The sequence below is a fragment of the Passer montanus genome, unplaced genomic scaffold, assembly GCF_014805655.1.
Source record: "Passer montanus isolate IOZ18808 unplaced genomic scaffold, ASM1480565v1 scaffold1, whole genome shotgun sequence".
NCBI classification, from domain to species: Eukaryota; Metazoa; Chordata; class Aves; order Passeriformes; family Passeridae; genus Passer; species Passer montanus.
The window spans coordinates 19,184,902-19,201,329 of record NW_024356504.1 but is presented as its reverse complement, the minus strand read 5'-3'; the positions used below and the strand labels follow the sequence as shown (position 1 = coordinate 19,201,329).

Below are 16,428 nucleotides of genomic sequence, written 5' to 3'. Positions count from 1 at the left end.
AAATAGGATTAAATTTATTATTGTAATTTTTGGCATGTGGTAGTTGCCTATTACTAACAAGTATTTTGTGAGAATTGTATTTTTTTACAGCTTCCTTGGAAAAAGAAGGAGACAAACTTTTTCCATGGAAGTGAAAGCCCCAGCAGCCTGGTCTGTGGGCTCACTTGTGGGAGGAGGCAGCGTGGGGATGGCAAAGCTGCACGGTGCCCACAGCCTGTGTCTCTGCTCCCCTATTTCCCATCATGGCACAGCCAGGAGGATCCAGCAAACAGCATGGTGAGGACTTGGAAAGGAAAATGAAATGTTGTCCTAATACAAGAGCTGTTTGTAACATGGTGGAGATTTCTAAGGTTCAGGTGAGTTTGCCTTTTATTTCACATCCCTGATCCTCCACCCCAGTTTGACCCTAGCTCTCCTGAAACTCCTTTTTATTAAAACCACAAATCAGTCCACTTTATTCACCATCTGAATTCCAGTTTGGCCATCCTTTGTTGCATGGAGAGCTGCTTGGACCAAAGGACTGAGGGATGTTCAGGACCTGCACCAGCAGTGCCTGAAACCAGGCTGCACCTGGATTCCCCACCCAGCCATTTGACTTCTGGAAACAGGCAGTCTTAGATGTCTTAGCTGGATTTTCCTGCACACTAGAGAGCTGTGCCTGGGATCCTGAACTTACTGCAAATGTGGTGGTTGAATGAGTTCTACCCAATAATGTGGCTGTAATGAGTTACATCCAGACAGATGATGTTTCTTCCAGCTGGAGCTGCTAGGAAGTAGCAAACCTAAACTTATGCCACAGAGTCTAGAAATGGGAGAAAGTCAAAGATGTCCCAGGATTTTGCTGCTGGAGAGTGGTTATATTTTGTGAAACACTAAGGCAGAGGTGGAGCTTTGCCCTGAAACAGGCTGTGGCTTTGTGCAAGGGCCTGGGAGTGGCTCAGGCTGGTGCAGAGAGAAGGAATCACCACTGAAAATCCAGAGTCTCTTTAGTGTCACGGCAGACATCTAGATGTGACTCAGATGCTTTTATCCACCCTTCCTGCCCCAAGGAAAATAGGACAATGAAAACCTATCTGTAGAACACCTGGAGTATTTTAGATAAAGGATTTTATGTGTTTTAAGTGATCATAAAAGAGACAGAGAATCAACTTATAATTACATCACTTTAAAATCCATGCCCAGGTCAGTTACCCTGGGTTTATGTTCTGCTTTAACCAGAGGTTAAAGTGTAAGTGATAAGAAAGTGAACATAAAGATATAAACATCTTTCCAAAGATGGATTTTCCTCTCTCTGTTACAGAAACTGTAACAAAACTGTGCAATAATACTGAAAACCCAGGTCCAAGGGCCTTGGCAAGTATTTATGGCCTGTGGCACATAAGTACTTGAAGGAGCCTGAGGGATCTCATGGACTATGTGATCCTCAAGAATGGCATTTTGTAGACAGGAGACATGATGGTCAAGAGAGAAAAGACTGAGGCTGTGGTGGTGGCTGTTCCTGGAGATCAAGGGAGACTTTGTTATAGGTCATCCTTTCACAAGGAGACCTGTAGGAGACAGAGCCCTTTTTTCAATTCTGTTCCCAAAATCTTGGTGCTGCCTCAAACTAATATTCTATTGAGTCCATAATAATCTAGTTGAGACATGGGCATTAAAGCTTTTTTTCTCAATCCGTTATTCAGAACAAGGGAGTCCCAGGAGGAAGATCAAGGGGTTATCTGGCTTCATACATGAAGGCAATCTTTTTTTGGGGCATCTACTGCCACCTTATGCTTGACTCCAGAAAAACAACCAGGACATATTGTCACCTGCAAGCAGGAAGGTTTTACACCAACACCTTCTCTGTGGATCTCAGTTCAGGCCACACATTACCTCTGCTCATGCCTTATTTCTTGGTCAGTGGCCAAGCTCAGGGACACAAGGCTGCCTTCTTTCTCTGGAACTGAGCTGCCCACCTCACGTTCACCATGAATTCCCCCTCTTGGTGTTACAGATGCTTCTTTGGCCATTTGTGCAATTACATCATCTTTTGCTGCTGCATATGGGGCAAGAGCACAGCACCAGCTTCAGAGAAGGGTATTAACACTCTTCTCATTAGGGAGGCCACAGCACTTCCTCCCCTGTGGCTCCTGGGCTCTTTCCCTGTACACACCACACAGTGGTCTGTTGGTCACTGGTGCTATTCTGGGATAGGATAAACCACCTGTGACTCTGTGGGACCTTCAAAGGATTTGGCTTGAAAAACATGATGACTGATAGCAGATGCTGAGCATCAATAACACCTTACTGCTCAAAAAGCGCAGAGCAGCAGCTCCTCTGCTCTTGGGGGTTTCTCCTGGGAGCTGTGGGATCAGGACAGCCTGGGCACAGTGAGCACCAGGTGCTTGTGCCAGTGCCACAGGCACTACAGAAGAGTGAGCTCGGCCTCAGCTGAGCCCAGCTAAATATAACCAGTGACTGGGGAGCTCCTACGCCTCGCCTGGCTCTGCTCCTGCTGCAGTGCATTCCTTCTGAAAGTACTGTTCGCCTCCTCGAGCCCTCTTCTGTGCTCCTTCAGATGCCACAGTTCAGCCTCAGAAGGTGGTTTCCTTTCCTTTCCTTTCCTTTCCTTTCCTTTCCTTTCCTTTCCTTTCCTTTCCTTTCCTTTCCTTTCCTTTCCTTTCCTTTCCTTTCCTTTCCTTTCCTTTCCTCCATGTAGTTTCTTTACCCCATGGCCCTGCTTTTCCTCTTCCCCCCTTCCTCATCTGCCACTTGCCCCTGGGCATCTGCTCCTTCACCCGGGGCAGCATAGCAGGACACAGGGATGAGAGATGAGCGTCTCTGCTCCTACAGCCAGGAATAGTTTAAAGCTCTCAAACATGAGTCTATCCATGGATAGTTGTAGCTGTGTCTTGGGGTACTCGGGCATGGCCAGAAGACCCAAGAAGGGACTAAGAAGGGACTTCTAGGTCTACACAAGGCCTCTCTGGGCAGTAATGCTCCTATTGGGTACTTTATCTCTTGCAAGTGCAGGATCTGCATTTCACTTTCTTTTTTTCCCCACAGGAATATTAAAAATATTCCACAGAGGAACAACCTGCTTCGACACACCACATCTTGCATGTCCAGGTCAGTCCCAACATGGCCAATATTAATTTTATTATTAATAAAGGGTGACAGCATGGACCTTATGTTTTTGGGATAACAGGGAGAGCTGATGCTGTCCCTTTCCCCAAGCACAGCCAACAGCCTGAGGGCAGTTTGTAGGCTACTGCCTGTCCCACATACCACACTCCTACCATGGCAGGGGTTTTGATGAGGCATTTAGTGATATTTTTGCACTGGTTGTGAGCAGTAGGGTTGTGATGCTCCCACAGCCACACCAGGACTTGTTTTGATTTAGCAGCCCTGGTGCAGTTAAAATGTTACAACTTTTGTAGGCGTGTATTTCCTAAAACAACAAATAGTCACTTTAAACCCAAACCTGGTTTCTTCCGGGGGTGTGAAGAGGTTGAAGAAATCAGCAAGGTTTGTGAAAGCAGAGCTGGGAATCAATGCAAGTGAGGGAGAACTTTGGCAGGTGGCATTAGTTAATCACTTGTGTCTGAGAACAGCAACACACCATGTGTTTTAAGCAAAATGTGATGGTGAGATCTGGCAGACATGAGGGTGTCCTGAAGGTCTGCGAGTCATGGGTAAGTTACCTGTTACTACAAACTGCTTTTAAAACCAACGATCACCTCTAGGGATGACTTATGATTTATTTTAAAAGCAGAAGAATACAGAAAGCTCTCCAGCAACCCGAGCACGACACAAACCCGACGCTTCCTTTCGATGTGAAGTGTTGATGTCCCGGGCGGTGGGGGCGCGGACCGTGCCCAAAAGCCGCCGGACCGTGAGCCCCGGCTCAAAGAGCCCTGCGGCAAGCGGGCACAGCCTGTTTGCACGGAGAAAACCCCTCAAGCGGGAAAAACGCCACGTAAGGGCGGGCACTGACCCGCGGGCAATGCGTGCGAGCCCGGCTGCGGGCGGAGGGGCGGGCGCGCATTCCTCCTGTGCCTGCGGCTCCATCTGTGTCCGTCTGTCCGCGCACGTCTGGCTGTGCCTGTCCGTGCGGGCACATGTGCATCCGCAGGGGCAGCCTGTCCCTGTCCCTGTCCGTGTCGGTGTGCGTGGGCCCGGCCGTGCCCGCGGGTCCCGCTCCGGACGGGGCTACGCCTCCCTGCGCGGGGCGGGGAGGCGGCAGCGCACCCTCGGCAGCGGGACAGACACACGCACAGAGCAGACCCACGGACTCACAGCGAGGCGAGGGCCAGAGGCACCGGCGCAGCGCCCCGGCCCGTCCCGCCGCCCCCGGGCAGCCTCCTCCGCCTCCTCCTCCTGGCCGCCCCGCTGCAGCCCGGCAGAGGTAAGGGCCGCTCCGCTGCCGCCGCCCCGGGCCCTGCGGACGCCGCTCCGGAAGGCGGCTGGTCCCCCAGACCCGCCTCGGTGCTCTCTGTTACCGTCTGTGCTCTCCCCTCCCCTCGCCCCCCTTCCCGGTGCCTGCCCCGCAGCCGCTTTGCGGTGCGCCCGCAGCCGGCGGGACGCGGCTCCCCGCTGTCCCCGCTGTCCCCGCTGTCCCCGTGCCCGGGCTGGCCACTGCCGGGGCTCCCCCGCATCGCCCCCGGCCCCCTCCCGCCGTGCCCTTGCTTGCGGGGGGCACGGACCGCATCCTCGGGGTGCTGCACCTTCGCCTTAAAAAGCTCGGAGCTGCTATTTATACCCCTCGCTCTATATATATTCCTAATGGAAGCGGCTTCTGCTCAGGGTGCGCGCTTTCCCGGGATGTTTGCCCGAGTCTGTTCGTCGATGGGATGAGCAGCAGCAAGCCGCACGCAGGCTGTGCCCTGCCGGTGTCCACGCTGTCACCTTGTGTCGTTCCTCGCCTGCACCTTGAACCGTGGCGCCCAGAGAGGTCCTTGTCCCTCGTGGGGATGCTCTCGGTTTGCACGCACACGCGTGGACTGCAGTGCAATTAGGGACTCGGCTCTAGCAGTACTGGAAATAGGGTTTTCTTCCTCTCCGAGCACTTCGGGAAACTTTTTTATAAGAAGGGAGCCCACAAAATGCCTAAGTCCACCATTCCAGTACTTACTCTCAGTACTTGATATTTTAATGAGTAGTCTTAAGAAGAGGCTCGTCTTGCAGAGTGCTGTGGCACATAATTGCAAAAGCTCAGGAGAAATTTTCTTAATTTTTTTTTTTTTGTGTGTGTGTGTGTGTGTGCCTGGTCCATGAAATTGGTGGTTCAGTATTGCAGCAGACCATCTCGGGTATCTCAGAGTGCCTTATTGCAAGCACAGATAAAATGCTCCTTTTTCATGCCTAGCTGTATAAAGTGCATCACTTCTTTTTTTTTTTTCTCTGTCTTCTCTAAGCAAGCCAGTACATTCACCTCCGTTTGAGGAGCTGCCCAAACTAGGATTTCTTGCAGAACAGGTTTAAAATGAGGTCTGATTGCCTGGAGCATCTTTATGAGTAAATTTGATGAGTACCTTTCATCAGAGTTTCCTATCTTGCTCTGCATCTGTAGTTTGATGGATTAAAATCTCCGCTGTCTACAGTGGAATACACTGTGATCTTCTGCTTTTTTGGGCTCTCCTGCAGCTCAGTCCAAGGGAAGGATGTAATTTGGAGATGTTCTTTGTGCTTGCTGGATGCTATTGTGCAAAATAAATAGAGTGCAGTGCTTAGGACTCAGTAGCATCAGTATGAAGGACTGTATGTGGGCTGTGCAGCTCAGCAATCCAGGGAATGGATTATTTACCTCCAGAGTAATCCCAGCTAAACCCTGGATGGAATTTTCCCCATTATAAGAAGTTCAGTTGATTTTTCAGGAGTGGTTTCATTAAATGTATTGCAGTCCAAAGAGCAGACTGAGTTCTTCCCAGTCTCAGTGGGTGACTTGCACCAGCATCTGCAAGGATCTGGACTGGCCATGAGCATCATCAGGTCCTTCCTCTGCTGGATTTGGGAAAGACTGCCCTGAACCAAGCACAGCGAAGACTTGCATCTGGAAAATCCTGCGTGTTTCTACTCAAAAAGCTCAGGTTTCAGTCTGAAATTGGAGGGCTTCACAAAGCTCTGTTTTCACAACAATGCTGGAAATGGTTTAGCATTGCTGCACAGTGGAAAGAAAAGCATACTTGGAAACTTCAAAAGCTGCCACCGGGAGGAATGTCACCCCATGGCTGGCCACAGGAGCGTGGGCTGCTTTGGTCATGGCACGCAGTGGAAGGAGGAGACCTTGCTTTCATTCAGCTATTACTGTGACTAAGTAAACTCTCAAAAACCCAGCAGACAGGAATGGAGGTAAATATTTCCATGTGGATGGGCGAGTGAAGCTGTGGGAGAGCCGGGCCTGGGTAGCCAGGGTATGAATGCAAGTATTTGCTACATAAAGCCCATTATTTTTGCTGGGTCACCCTGTGCACAGCTGCCAGAGCAGCAGCTCTCAAGGACAGGCTTTGGGCCATGTTGTAGGGTTTGCAACTGCAAGTGTTAATTGCTGTCTAAATTTTAACTCAGTTGAACAAGTTACATTTTGCTTTGTACTACTTATTTATGTTCTGAGCTCTTGTAGTGTCCAGGAGCTGGAATATAACTTCTGAATGCAAAAAAGGAATGAAACGCCTGGGGATGTGGTAACAGCCAGAAGGGAAAAAAAAGCCCCACACTCTTAAGAAGGCTCTTGTTTGGTATGAATGAGCCCAAGGAGCCTGTTTGAATGAGAGCCATGGAGAGAGTGCAGGGCTTGGCTCTTGGGGTTAGAGTTAACCACCTTGCGGGCAGCAGAGACCCGTCAGTGCACGGCTCTGGCACGGTCAGGCCTCTGCCATGACTGACAGGGTATGCTTATCCTCTTTTTGTTTTTAGTCCAAGGCATGCCAGGTTTTCCTCCAGCTGTCCAGCTTGATTCACTGCTTCCTGTGCTCACAGCTCAGCCCCTTATGGGAGCGACCCAGGCAGCCACTGCTTTCCATTTCTTGGTGCAATATTCACATGGGATACAGCAAAAATTCTTCTTCAAAAGTTCTCATGCAAGAAAGTTCTTGCGTCAGGAGAAAACTTCATGGGACTCTTCAGCAGCTGTTGGCAACTCTGTGGAATCTGCAGATTACACCCAGCAGCAGCGTGGTGCGCTGGTATCTGCAGATGCAACTGGCTGGAAATGGAGGCCTGACAATGCTTTTATTGACATTTGGGTTGGAAAAAATAGCAGACTGGGAGTTCAAGCCTGAGGCATTTCATTTGGAGTGTGCAGCCTCTGTGCTGAAACCTCAGTTGAAGATTTCTTTAATCATTTATTGACAGTGGAAGTTAATAGCTGCACCCGGGGGACCTCGGCCATCGCTGGTATGGAAGGGCACATTCATAGCCACAGGCATGCTTGAATAAGCTGCTGCATTCAAAGCCCATACCACTGATGTCTACTTCGGCTTGACTTGTGTGGTTCCACTTCATTTTTAAAGCCCAAAGTGCAAATTGTGGATTTTGTAAGTGAAACCTGCTCGGGACCTCTTGTGCTGCCGGACATCAGCAATCCAGGAGCAAAGAGCATCAGCCTGGCTGATGCCCCTGCTGGGATCACAGACAGGGAGAGCCCTCAGTGTCTTCCACTCCTGCTGCCTTGGACATGTCCCAGTGCTAACACACTGCAAGGCTTAACCTGGATGTCCTGTGGAAATGTCTCTTGTAGTAAAATAAAAGTAATGCATTACAACTTGAGTCCACTGTGAGAATCACCTGCGTGGGAAGGGGAGATGAGTATGTTTTAAGAGTGCTTTAATAAGAAAATTATGGGGAGAGGCCCCCTCGTATATTCAGCTAGAAAAAATGAGAAGATATGCCTAAAGATGTGTCTTTAAAAGTCAGCGTCTTGGGCTTTTGGACAGCCAGCTCCACGTTTCAGAGTGGTCAAACAGTTATTGAGTTCTGCCCACAGCAATGAGAGTCTTTGATTAGGCATATGAGTAGCTGGACTCTGATTAACCAGACATCATTGAAAAAGAGTAAAGAAAAATCACCAGATTCAGTCATTTTTTAAAGGTTCTCAGCACCCCAAAGCAAGTTTCTGTCCTTTTCATTTACCTTAGGGAAGGAAAAGAAAACAAGACCTTACAGGTGAAGAGAAATTTACAGCTTCTGCCTTTTAGGCTCCTGGGAGATTATTTGCTCTTGTTTGAATTTACAGTGTGCTTAGCATTAAGAGTGTCTCAGAACCCCGCTAAGCACTGTTTTGGAGTGGAGTAACCATTCAGCCCTCCCTGTTCTCTCTTGCTGAAGGTCTCAATCTGTGCACCAGTGGAAGCGCCACGTCCTGTGAAGAGTGTCTCCTCATCCATCCCAAGTGTGCCTGGTGCTCCAAGGAGGTAGGTGGGCACACCTCGTTTGACTTTCATGCTTTTTGTGGTGCTGGAAGGGGGCTCTTTCCTCACCTTGCCTGTTCCTGGCTCGTGCCACAAGGGGTGAGTAAGGGCAGAGGATGCTGCATGACGAGTGTATTTTGGGTGTGTGGGACTCCTCAGCTCTTTGACATCATAGGAAATAAGTCTCTGACCCCACTTTGACCCCCACACACCCTCAACAGAGCAGCACTGTTCCTTCAGTCCTTCTGTCCCTTCAATTACCTTCTTGTTTTCGGTGGATGCTGGGTCCCTGCATGGGCTCTGTGTTACAGGGAGCCTTGCTCCAGAGCTCTCTCCCCAAAAAGCCCCAAGCCCCTGGCTAGTGTCCTGCTACGTGTCCCTCGTCGTGTGGCCTGGCATGGGCTCTTTGTCTGTAACAAAGATAACTCTCCTTTCTGAATCTATTGTGTCATTTTGGGGTGGGGGGGGTGACCCATGATTCTGGCATCGGTGCCATGAGTTTCACAGAGTAACTGGGCACTCCAGAGGGAAAATACATCCTTGTGCTGATGCTGAAGCTGCTCACCCATAATTCAACTGTGCCTCCTTGTTTGTGAGCAATTGCAAATACCTCCCCCTGCTCCCTGGGGCTGCTCATGAGTTTAGGTCTATATATATAATCCAATATATGTCTTATCAACCAGACTTACAATTTCTAGAGAACAAGGTGTGTGAAATCCCTAATAATGTTTGATGTGTAGAAAGCAATTGTCTGCTTAGTGCCTGTCCTAGGTGTTCAGGAGAGAAGTATGGATGCTTTCAGATGCATGGAAAAATCTTAAAGACAGGCTGGCACAGCTGCTGTGTCAGGAACCACTTTTGGGATGGGAGAACCCCAGAGCAGTGGATGATCTTGAACCTCTCTATAAGCATGGCCCGTGGTGATGCTGTTCTGTTCCCTGCTGACCCTTATTCCTCTAGTGTGGCCATCCCTGTCCCCTTCTGAGCACTCACTTCACCTTCCAGCTGCAGCTGGTGTTGCTGAGCTGAGGATGCAGGCTCTGTCCCCTCTCTTGTTCCCCTCCCTCCTCCTGCCAGGCCTGCCTGGGGCAGCTGCCAGCTCCAGGGCAGAGGATGGGCTTGGGGATGGAGATGGATGTGGGGTGAAGGTTTGGCTGGGTCCTGGGGGGGTGCCCCAGCCACTGGCTCTCCAGGTGTGTTTCACTGGGTGTTTCACTGGCAAGCACAGCTGCAGCTCTCCAGGGAAAGCCCTGTAATGCTACAAACACCCTGTGTTGCTGCCTGACAGCGTCACAGCTTTCCTGGGTTGTTTTTTCAGGCCAGGCAATTGGTGCGCAGAAGGGAAAGGGTAAAGCAATAGATCTTGCTTCTGAGACATCTTGTAAACAGCTGTAAGAGCTCCTCTTCCAGCCAGCTAATCTGTGGTGGTGAGATTGGATCCAGGAACGCTGGCTATTAAGCTAAGGGTACCCAATAGCTTGTGCTACAGGCTGGCACAGCTGCTGTGTCAGGAACCACTTTTGGGATGGGAGAACCCCAGAGCAGTGGATGATCTTGAACCTCTCTATAAGCATGGCCCGTGGTGATGCTGTTCTGTTCCCTGCTGACCCTTATTCCTCTAGTGTGGCCATCCCTGTCCCCTTCTGAGCACTCACTTCACCTTCCAGCTGCAGCTGGTGTTGCTGAGCTGAGGATGCAGGCTCTGTCCCCTCTGCTGTTCCCCTCCCTCCTCCTGCCAGGCCTGCCTGGGGCAGCTGCCAGCTCCAGGGCAGAGGATGGGCTTGGGGATGGAGATGGATGTGGGGTGAAGGTTTGGCTGGGTCCTGGGGGGGTGCCCCAGCCACTGGCTTCCAGGTGTGTTTCACTGGGTGTTTCACTGGTAAGCACAGCTGCAGCTCTCCAGGGAAAGCCCTGTAATGCTACAAACACCCTGTGTTGCTGCCTGACAGCGTCACAGCTTTCCTGGGTTGTTTTTTCAGGCCAGGCAATTGGTGCGCAGAAGGGAAAGGGTAAAGCAATAGATCTTGCTTCTGAGACATCTTGTAAACAGCTGTAAGAGCTCCTCTTCCAGCCAGCTAATCTGTGGTGGTGAGATTGGATCCAGGAACGCTGGCTATTAAGCTAAGGGTACCCAATAGCTTGTGCTTTTTTTGTTTTCGGTTTTTTTTTTGTTTTTTTTTCCTTACTTGGCATCAAAAGACAACTTTCTGCAGAATGCTGCTAGTGGAAATGTTTATCTGGTGGTCACTGTGACCACTAATTGTACTAATGGGACTGGTAGCCTGACTCTTATCATGCAAACAGGGTAGTTACTGAAAAAAAAAAAAGAAAATTCCTGACTGGAATGGAGGGGCCAAGGAGGAAGATGGGTGTTTACAGGGAAGTCCTGTAATACTTCCTGACCTTTAGCCTGCAGAAGCTATTTAAAAATATACAGTTCAAGGTGTTTTGTGCCAAGGGCTATGTGTTCAAAAGCTGCTGTTCCCGTTACATGCTACATGCTTAAACTTAGGAAGTTCTTATCCTAATTCTGTAATTTTTGTACTTTTTTTTTTTAGAATGTACTGTTTGAAACTGCTGCTGTTCCCATTACATGCTACATGCTTAAACTTAGGAAGTTCTTATCCTAATTCTGTATTTTTTGTAATTTTTTTAGAATGTACTGTTTGAAACGAATTATTTCTCTTTAGCTGAGATCATCAGGTGAGGTAATGGGATTTACAAGATACCTGGAGTTTTTCAACTTCAGAAAGTTTTAAAGGAATATTATAAACTCTATAATATCCGCCTTCGTTTCGTAGTCATTTCACCACCTTATTCCCCTTCCCTCTGCTGCAGCCTAGTCAGGTTTATTAACTTTATTGGATAGCTCTTAATGTGTTTTCCTTAGGTTTTTCCAATGGCTGCAGTTTGCTATCTATGTTTCCTGGTTGCATGTATGCCAATCAAATTTTATAGCTCTGCTGCTCTTTAAATATCAGGGGTAGGATATTGGAGCGTATACCACAGATTGCAGTTGTGAACCTCAGTCAGCTGATTTGTGTGTATTTTGTTCTCCCTTTGCATTTACTTTACAGGTTTGTGAGCAAATTGGGCCAGCTTTTATCGACTTTGCAGGCAAAAATTAATAATTTTCTCCCTGGAAGCTGCTCACTGGCCTGTGGGGTTGCTGTATCTCTGTGGCAGCCTGGTTTCCATGTGTGGGACCAGAGGGTGCTTGTGGAATTTTTTGCAGTGGCGCCTGGTTGCCCAGGCTGAGCAGGGCTTGTTGGGTTTGCTGGGGAGCACAGGGAGCTCAGGAAGTGGCTTCAGTGCTGTCCCCTGAGCTGCTAGGGCAGGCGTGATAGACAGCTGGGGGTTGTGGTTGTGATAAACCTTCCTCGGGTGATTGCAGGGGGTGAAGCTCTTCAAAAGAGCATTTGGGAGTGCCAGTGTGGGGGGGAAATGTCAGCATTATGTTTTCTTTTCTGCTGCTTTGGGGAGCAGTGTACCAGTGTGCAGAGGCTCCTCTTGTTTGATAGATGTGTTTGCTGGGTGGATGAACTGTGTTCATCTGTCCATTACCTATGTGGATGCATTTATGTGTGTATGTGGAAACCAGAGATACACTTATTAATTAAACTGAAATGTCCTTTTTGAGTAAGTGAAGTGAAATTTCCCTGGTGGCACCTTCTGTTTTCCAGCAGGTGCTTTTACCCCATCCTCTTCTATCTCAGAAAAGTATACCTAAAGAATGAAGAAAGAAAATCAAGGATGTTCCTAAAGGGAGCATGTCAAGTTTTTGTTTTGGTGGGTTTTTTTGGTTCGTTTTTTTTTTTTTTAATGGAGAAAGCAGGCATGTTTCAGACAGAATTAATGCATAACTGGATTGATTAAAGCAAAAAATGATTGAGACCTTCAGCAAAACTGAAGAGGATGGGCTGAATGGTATGGACATGCCTAGTCAGGAATTAGATATTAGATACAGTGAGTGCTATTCTCCATTTTTATAGCATGAAGCAAGCAATTTGTCTTAAAACTGTCAAACTGATGAGCATGTAATCGTCACACTGTTGTCTCCATTCATCCTGTCTGCTTGTGTGCATTTGCCTTTGTGAGCTTGTTAGCACCGACCAGGGGGCTGGAGCAGCCAGAGTGACTGACAGGGCTGGGATCTTCCAGAGTGCTCCTCTGTGGCACAAAGCAAAGTCTGGGGTGGTTCCCCCTTGTGAGGGGCATCTGCTGCACTTCTTGCCCAAGCAGGCAGACGATTGGCAGATGTGTGGGCACACTTAATTGTTTCACTGACCCCAGGGTGTTCTCTGCTTGGGGAAAATTGGGGTTTGAAGCAGCGTGCTGTGCCTGAGCTGCTGTGGGGCTGCCTTTTGCTGTGGTTTATCATGAGCTGTCTGGACCTGTGCAATGCCCTTTATTCCCCAGGTCTGCTCATCCTTTTTCCCCTCTACTGAACCCCAATGAGCCTTGATTTTCTCTGTCACAGAAAACTGCACTAGAGTTGGATGGTACTTGGTAGCCTCAGTTTTGGCTTTGGGTTTTGACCTATGGGTGCAGCTTGGGTGTTTGTTTGCAGGGTGCAGTGGTGATTGCTGGGACTTTCCCAAGGCCACTGTCACCCTCCTGCTCAGTGTTACTCTGCCTGGGTAAGAAATCAAGATGAAGTAGGGGTCAGTCCTGTACCCCTGGAAGCTGAGCTGCACCACCTTCCCCTCAGGTATTTGCACCCCTGAGGGTGGGTATTTTCTTCCACCTCAGGTAATATGGCTTTTCACAGGACAAGAAAATAGCTGGATTTGACTGGATCTGTAGGTTAGCAATTGCTGCCCTTTGGCAAGTCCTCTGGGCCCATTTTAGAAGAAAGTTTAGGAAAAATAGCTGGATCAAGGAAGGGGAACCTGGAGGAGTTCAAAGGTACTGCTGACCTAAGAGTTGTGTAGGGGCTTCTCCCTGAACTCCTGGACTTCCTTTGGAATCTTTGAAGCAGACCCTTGGAAGGCTTGGAAACACCTGACAGAAGCTGCAGTTTTGTGAGCAGCCCTAAATATTGTCCTATTGGGATGCCTCTCTCCAATATTAGTTGCTCGAGAGTAACTAGAATTTCCCAGCTGTGCTTCTGGGCTGTTTGTATTGCTTTTTGCAACACTTTTTGGGGTGTCCTTTCTAATAGGTGGCAGCAGAAATGAGCTGGCAGGAGTATTCACCTGGAGCTGTGGTCTGGGTACTGGGAGAGTAGGAGAGCATCTCCCCCTGCTGCTGGGTGGACAGGCCCAGGGGAACACCTGGACCCCACTAGCTTTTTGCTGGTTTCAGGTAAAACCACATCTGAGAGTACTTTTCTCCAAGGCTGCCTGAAATGTGCGTCTCTGAAATGCTGGGCGTTGTTTTCAGCTTTGTGAGGGATTCTGATTTCTATTTTGTCATGCTGGAGATGATTTAAATAGTCCCAGTCCTCCTTTTTTGGAAGTTCATCTGTTTACACAACGCGTTCCAAGAAATTTGTGCTCGTATCCATCTGATGTGCCGTCGTCAGTTTCTTGGCTGGACCCTGCTGCTGGATGCTGGAATGCAAATCTCTCATTTTTCAAATAGCATTGGGACCTTGTAGTGAGAAAAATGCAGCTGGAAACCTCTGTCTGTGTCCCAGGGCCCTGTATCCAAGCTTGTCCTTGAGGGACCCCTGGAGATCACCCTATGAGGATCTGTCAGGAGCCTCTCCCTCCTTGATGTCTCTCCTGTCCTTTGCTATGCTGGAGTTTCAGCCATAAGTGAGGTTTATTCAGCCCCACACTGGTTTTGGCTGAGCAGCAGAAGGAGGGGCTGGCATGGCTGCAAGCATCTTCTCTGAATTATTTAATGTCATATTAGTCCCTCAGCCCTGGAGCTGAAGAGGCTTGTCTCTATTGTTGTAGTGCAGAAATAAGTAGGAATCGACTGTTGAAAATCCAGTAAGTTTTGGGCATGTGACTTGTTCCCTTTGGCACTTTTGGGGAGAAAAAAAAAAGGCATTCTAACAAACAGGCTCTTGCAAAAGGGTGCATTGTGTTCCCTGCTGTTCCTGAGTGCTGCCCTGCACAAGGCTGCTTTGTGCACCACGCACGGGGCTCCCAGCAAGGGCTGGAGCTCTGGGATGGGTGTTGGGAGACTCCTGGCCATCCTTTGGGAGTGGGTGTCTGCCTGCACCTTGCTGCCTGTGCCTGACTGTCTGTGGTGGGCACAGCCTGCATTTTCACTGGCTCCTGTGAAGTTTCTCCCACCTCCTTTGCTCTCCACGCAGAGCTTATGTGGGGACGTGTGGTGTCTCACCCCGGGAGGAGGGAGTCACCCAGGCTGTCTTCACCTTCGCATCTTTACTTGGCCCTCTCTGGGTAGGTGGGTTTGCCCTGCTTCCCTCAGTGCCACTTCCTTGTCCTTTCTTCTGTCTTTTGCAGAGTTCCTTTGAGACAGTGCATGTGCATAAAATAATAGGGATGGCAATGGGCTGTCCCTGCAGCAAACCCAGGGCTTTGCCTTGCTCTCTTGTGGCCAGAGCTGGGAACAGGTGCTGCTGCTGTGGCTGGGCTGAAAACACAGCCTTAGGTTTCTGTTTCAGTACTCTGTGGGCAAATTCAGTGTTCAAGTCCTCATAGAACTTCCTTTTTTGGTTGATCCTTTTGAAAGGCTCAAGCCTCAGTGCAGACTCCTTCCAAGTACAGTCACCACAAAGGACACCAGTTTCTCCTTGTCATCACCTAGTTGTTAGATACCAGCATGTCAAAACAAAGCCCCTGCTGTGGGATTGATGCATTCCCCTCCACTTGCTTTTGTCCCTTCTTCACCCCCCAGGATTTCAGCAGCACAAAGTCCATCACCTCCCGGTGCGACTTCCTGCAGAACCTGCTTGCAAACGGCTGCGCCGGAGCCATCGAGAACCCCAGCAGCAGCATCAGCGTGGTGAAGAGCGTCCCTCTGAGCAGCAAGGGCTCCGGCCAGAGCCACCTGGACGTCACACAGATCACACCTCAGAAGGTCGCCTTGAATCTTCGTCCTGGTGAGTCCCCAGTGGCTCCGTGGGCTGTGGGGGGAGGGAGGAAGGCTGGCCAGGACGTGCCAAGAGCACGTTGTAGCTTGTGGCCTTGTGGCCCACTAAAGCAGGTGACTGCTGGCCCCTTCCATTCCTTTGAACTTCAGTGGTGAGTCACAAACAGGTCTGGGGCTGGGGCACGTGTCCTCCAGGAGAGGACACTGCTGTTGGGCAAAGTCACCCACAGCTGCTCCAGTAATGGTCTCAACACCTGCATGTGTTTAGGGGGAACCTGCTCAGCTTCAAATGGAATCACTGTGTGGAAGGAGTTAAAATAACTTTGGGTCCTCCTCTAAGCTGACAGGGCATGACTCTAAACTGAGACAGCTCCTTCTGTAAATTGGAAACAAACCCACATATCTGTTTTCTGTCAGTATGCAAAAGAGCTATGGGATCAAGGCAGAAGATGGAGATTTGAACTTGTGACTCAGGCCTTGGACTGTAGCCAGGTCCCTCTTTCATTCTCCTGAGCCATCACTTTTCTTCAATCTCTTCCTTTTAATTAAAAATTAGAAGGGAACAGCTCATCTGAGCATGCTTGTTATCAAAAGTTTTTGCATGGTGGGGGGAGGCTTTAATGTGGGTTTAGAATTCTTGAAAAAATTTGGCAGCTGACATTTCTGAAGAGGGAAAAAAGCTCTTTATTGCAAAGATAAGAAGCAAATATAAAAGCTTGATTCATTATAAGCGATTGGTGTGGGTTTCTAAGGCTTACAGTTTTGTGACAGCTCTCACGAGCATACAGAAAAGAGAAATATTGATGTTTTGCCCAAGAAAAATGGGGGGTTGAGCTGGTGCTTATGCTATCAGTGTTCTCCCAGAGCCTACCAGTTGCTGCAAGGGTTTTTTGTTTTAGCTGTGTAGGTTAGAAGTTGTCATGTTTTTCAATTAACTTCCTCAGCTGTCATTAGTCAGACCCTCAAATCTAAAAAAAATTGCTTCAAAGCCTTAAAATCAGATACCTGAGAGCAGTGAGCGCTGTTC

At 49.0% G+C, this 16,428-nt stretch overlaps 1 protein-coding gene across 1 annotated transcript in view; it reads left to right on the top strand.

The window, feature by feature from the left end:
* The first annotated feature begins 3,655 nt into the window (after positions 1–3,655).
* The window catches only part of ITGB5 (integrin subunit beta 5), a 56,844-nt gene continuing 44,071 nt past the window's right edge, over positions 3,656–16,428 (top strand). The window contains exons 1-3 of the mRNA XM_039702118.1: positions 3,656–3,674; positions 8,305–8,390; positions 15,207–15,411. Coding sequence (XP_039558052.1) covers positions 3,671–3,674; positions 8,305–8,390; positions 15,207–15,411 — 295 coding nt within the window. The 5' untranslated portion in view covers positions 3,656–3,670. The remainder of the gene's footprint in view (positions 3,675–8,304; positions 8,391–15,206; positions 15,412–16,428) is intronic.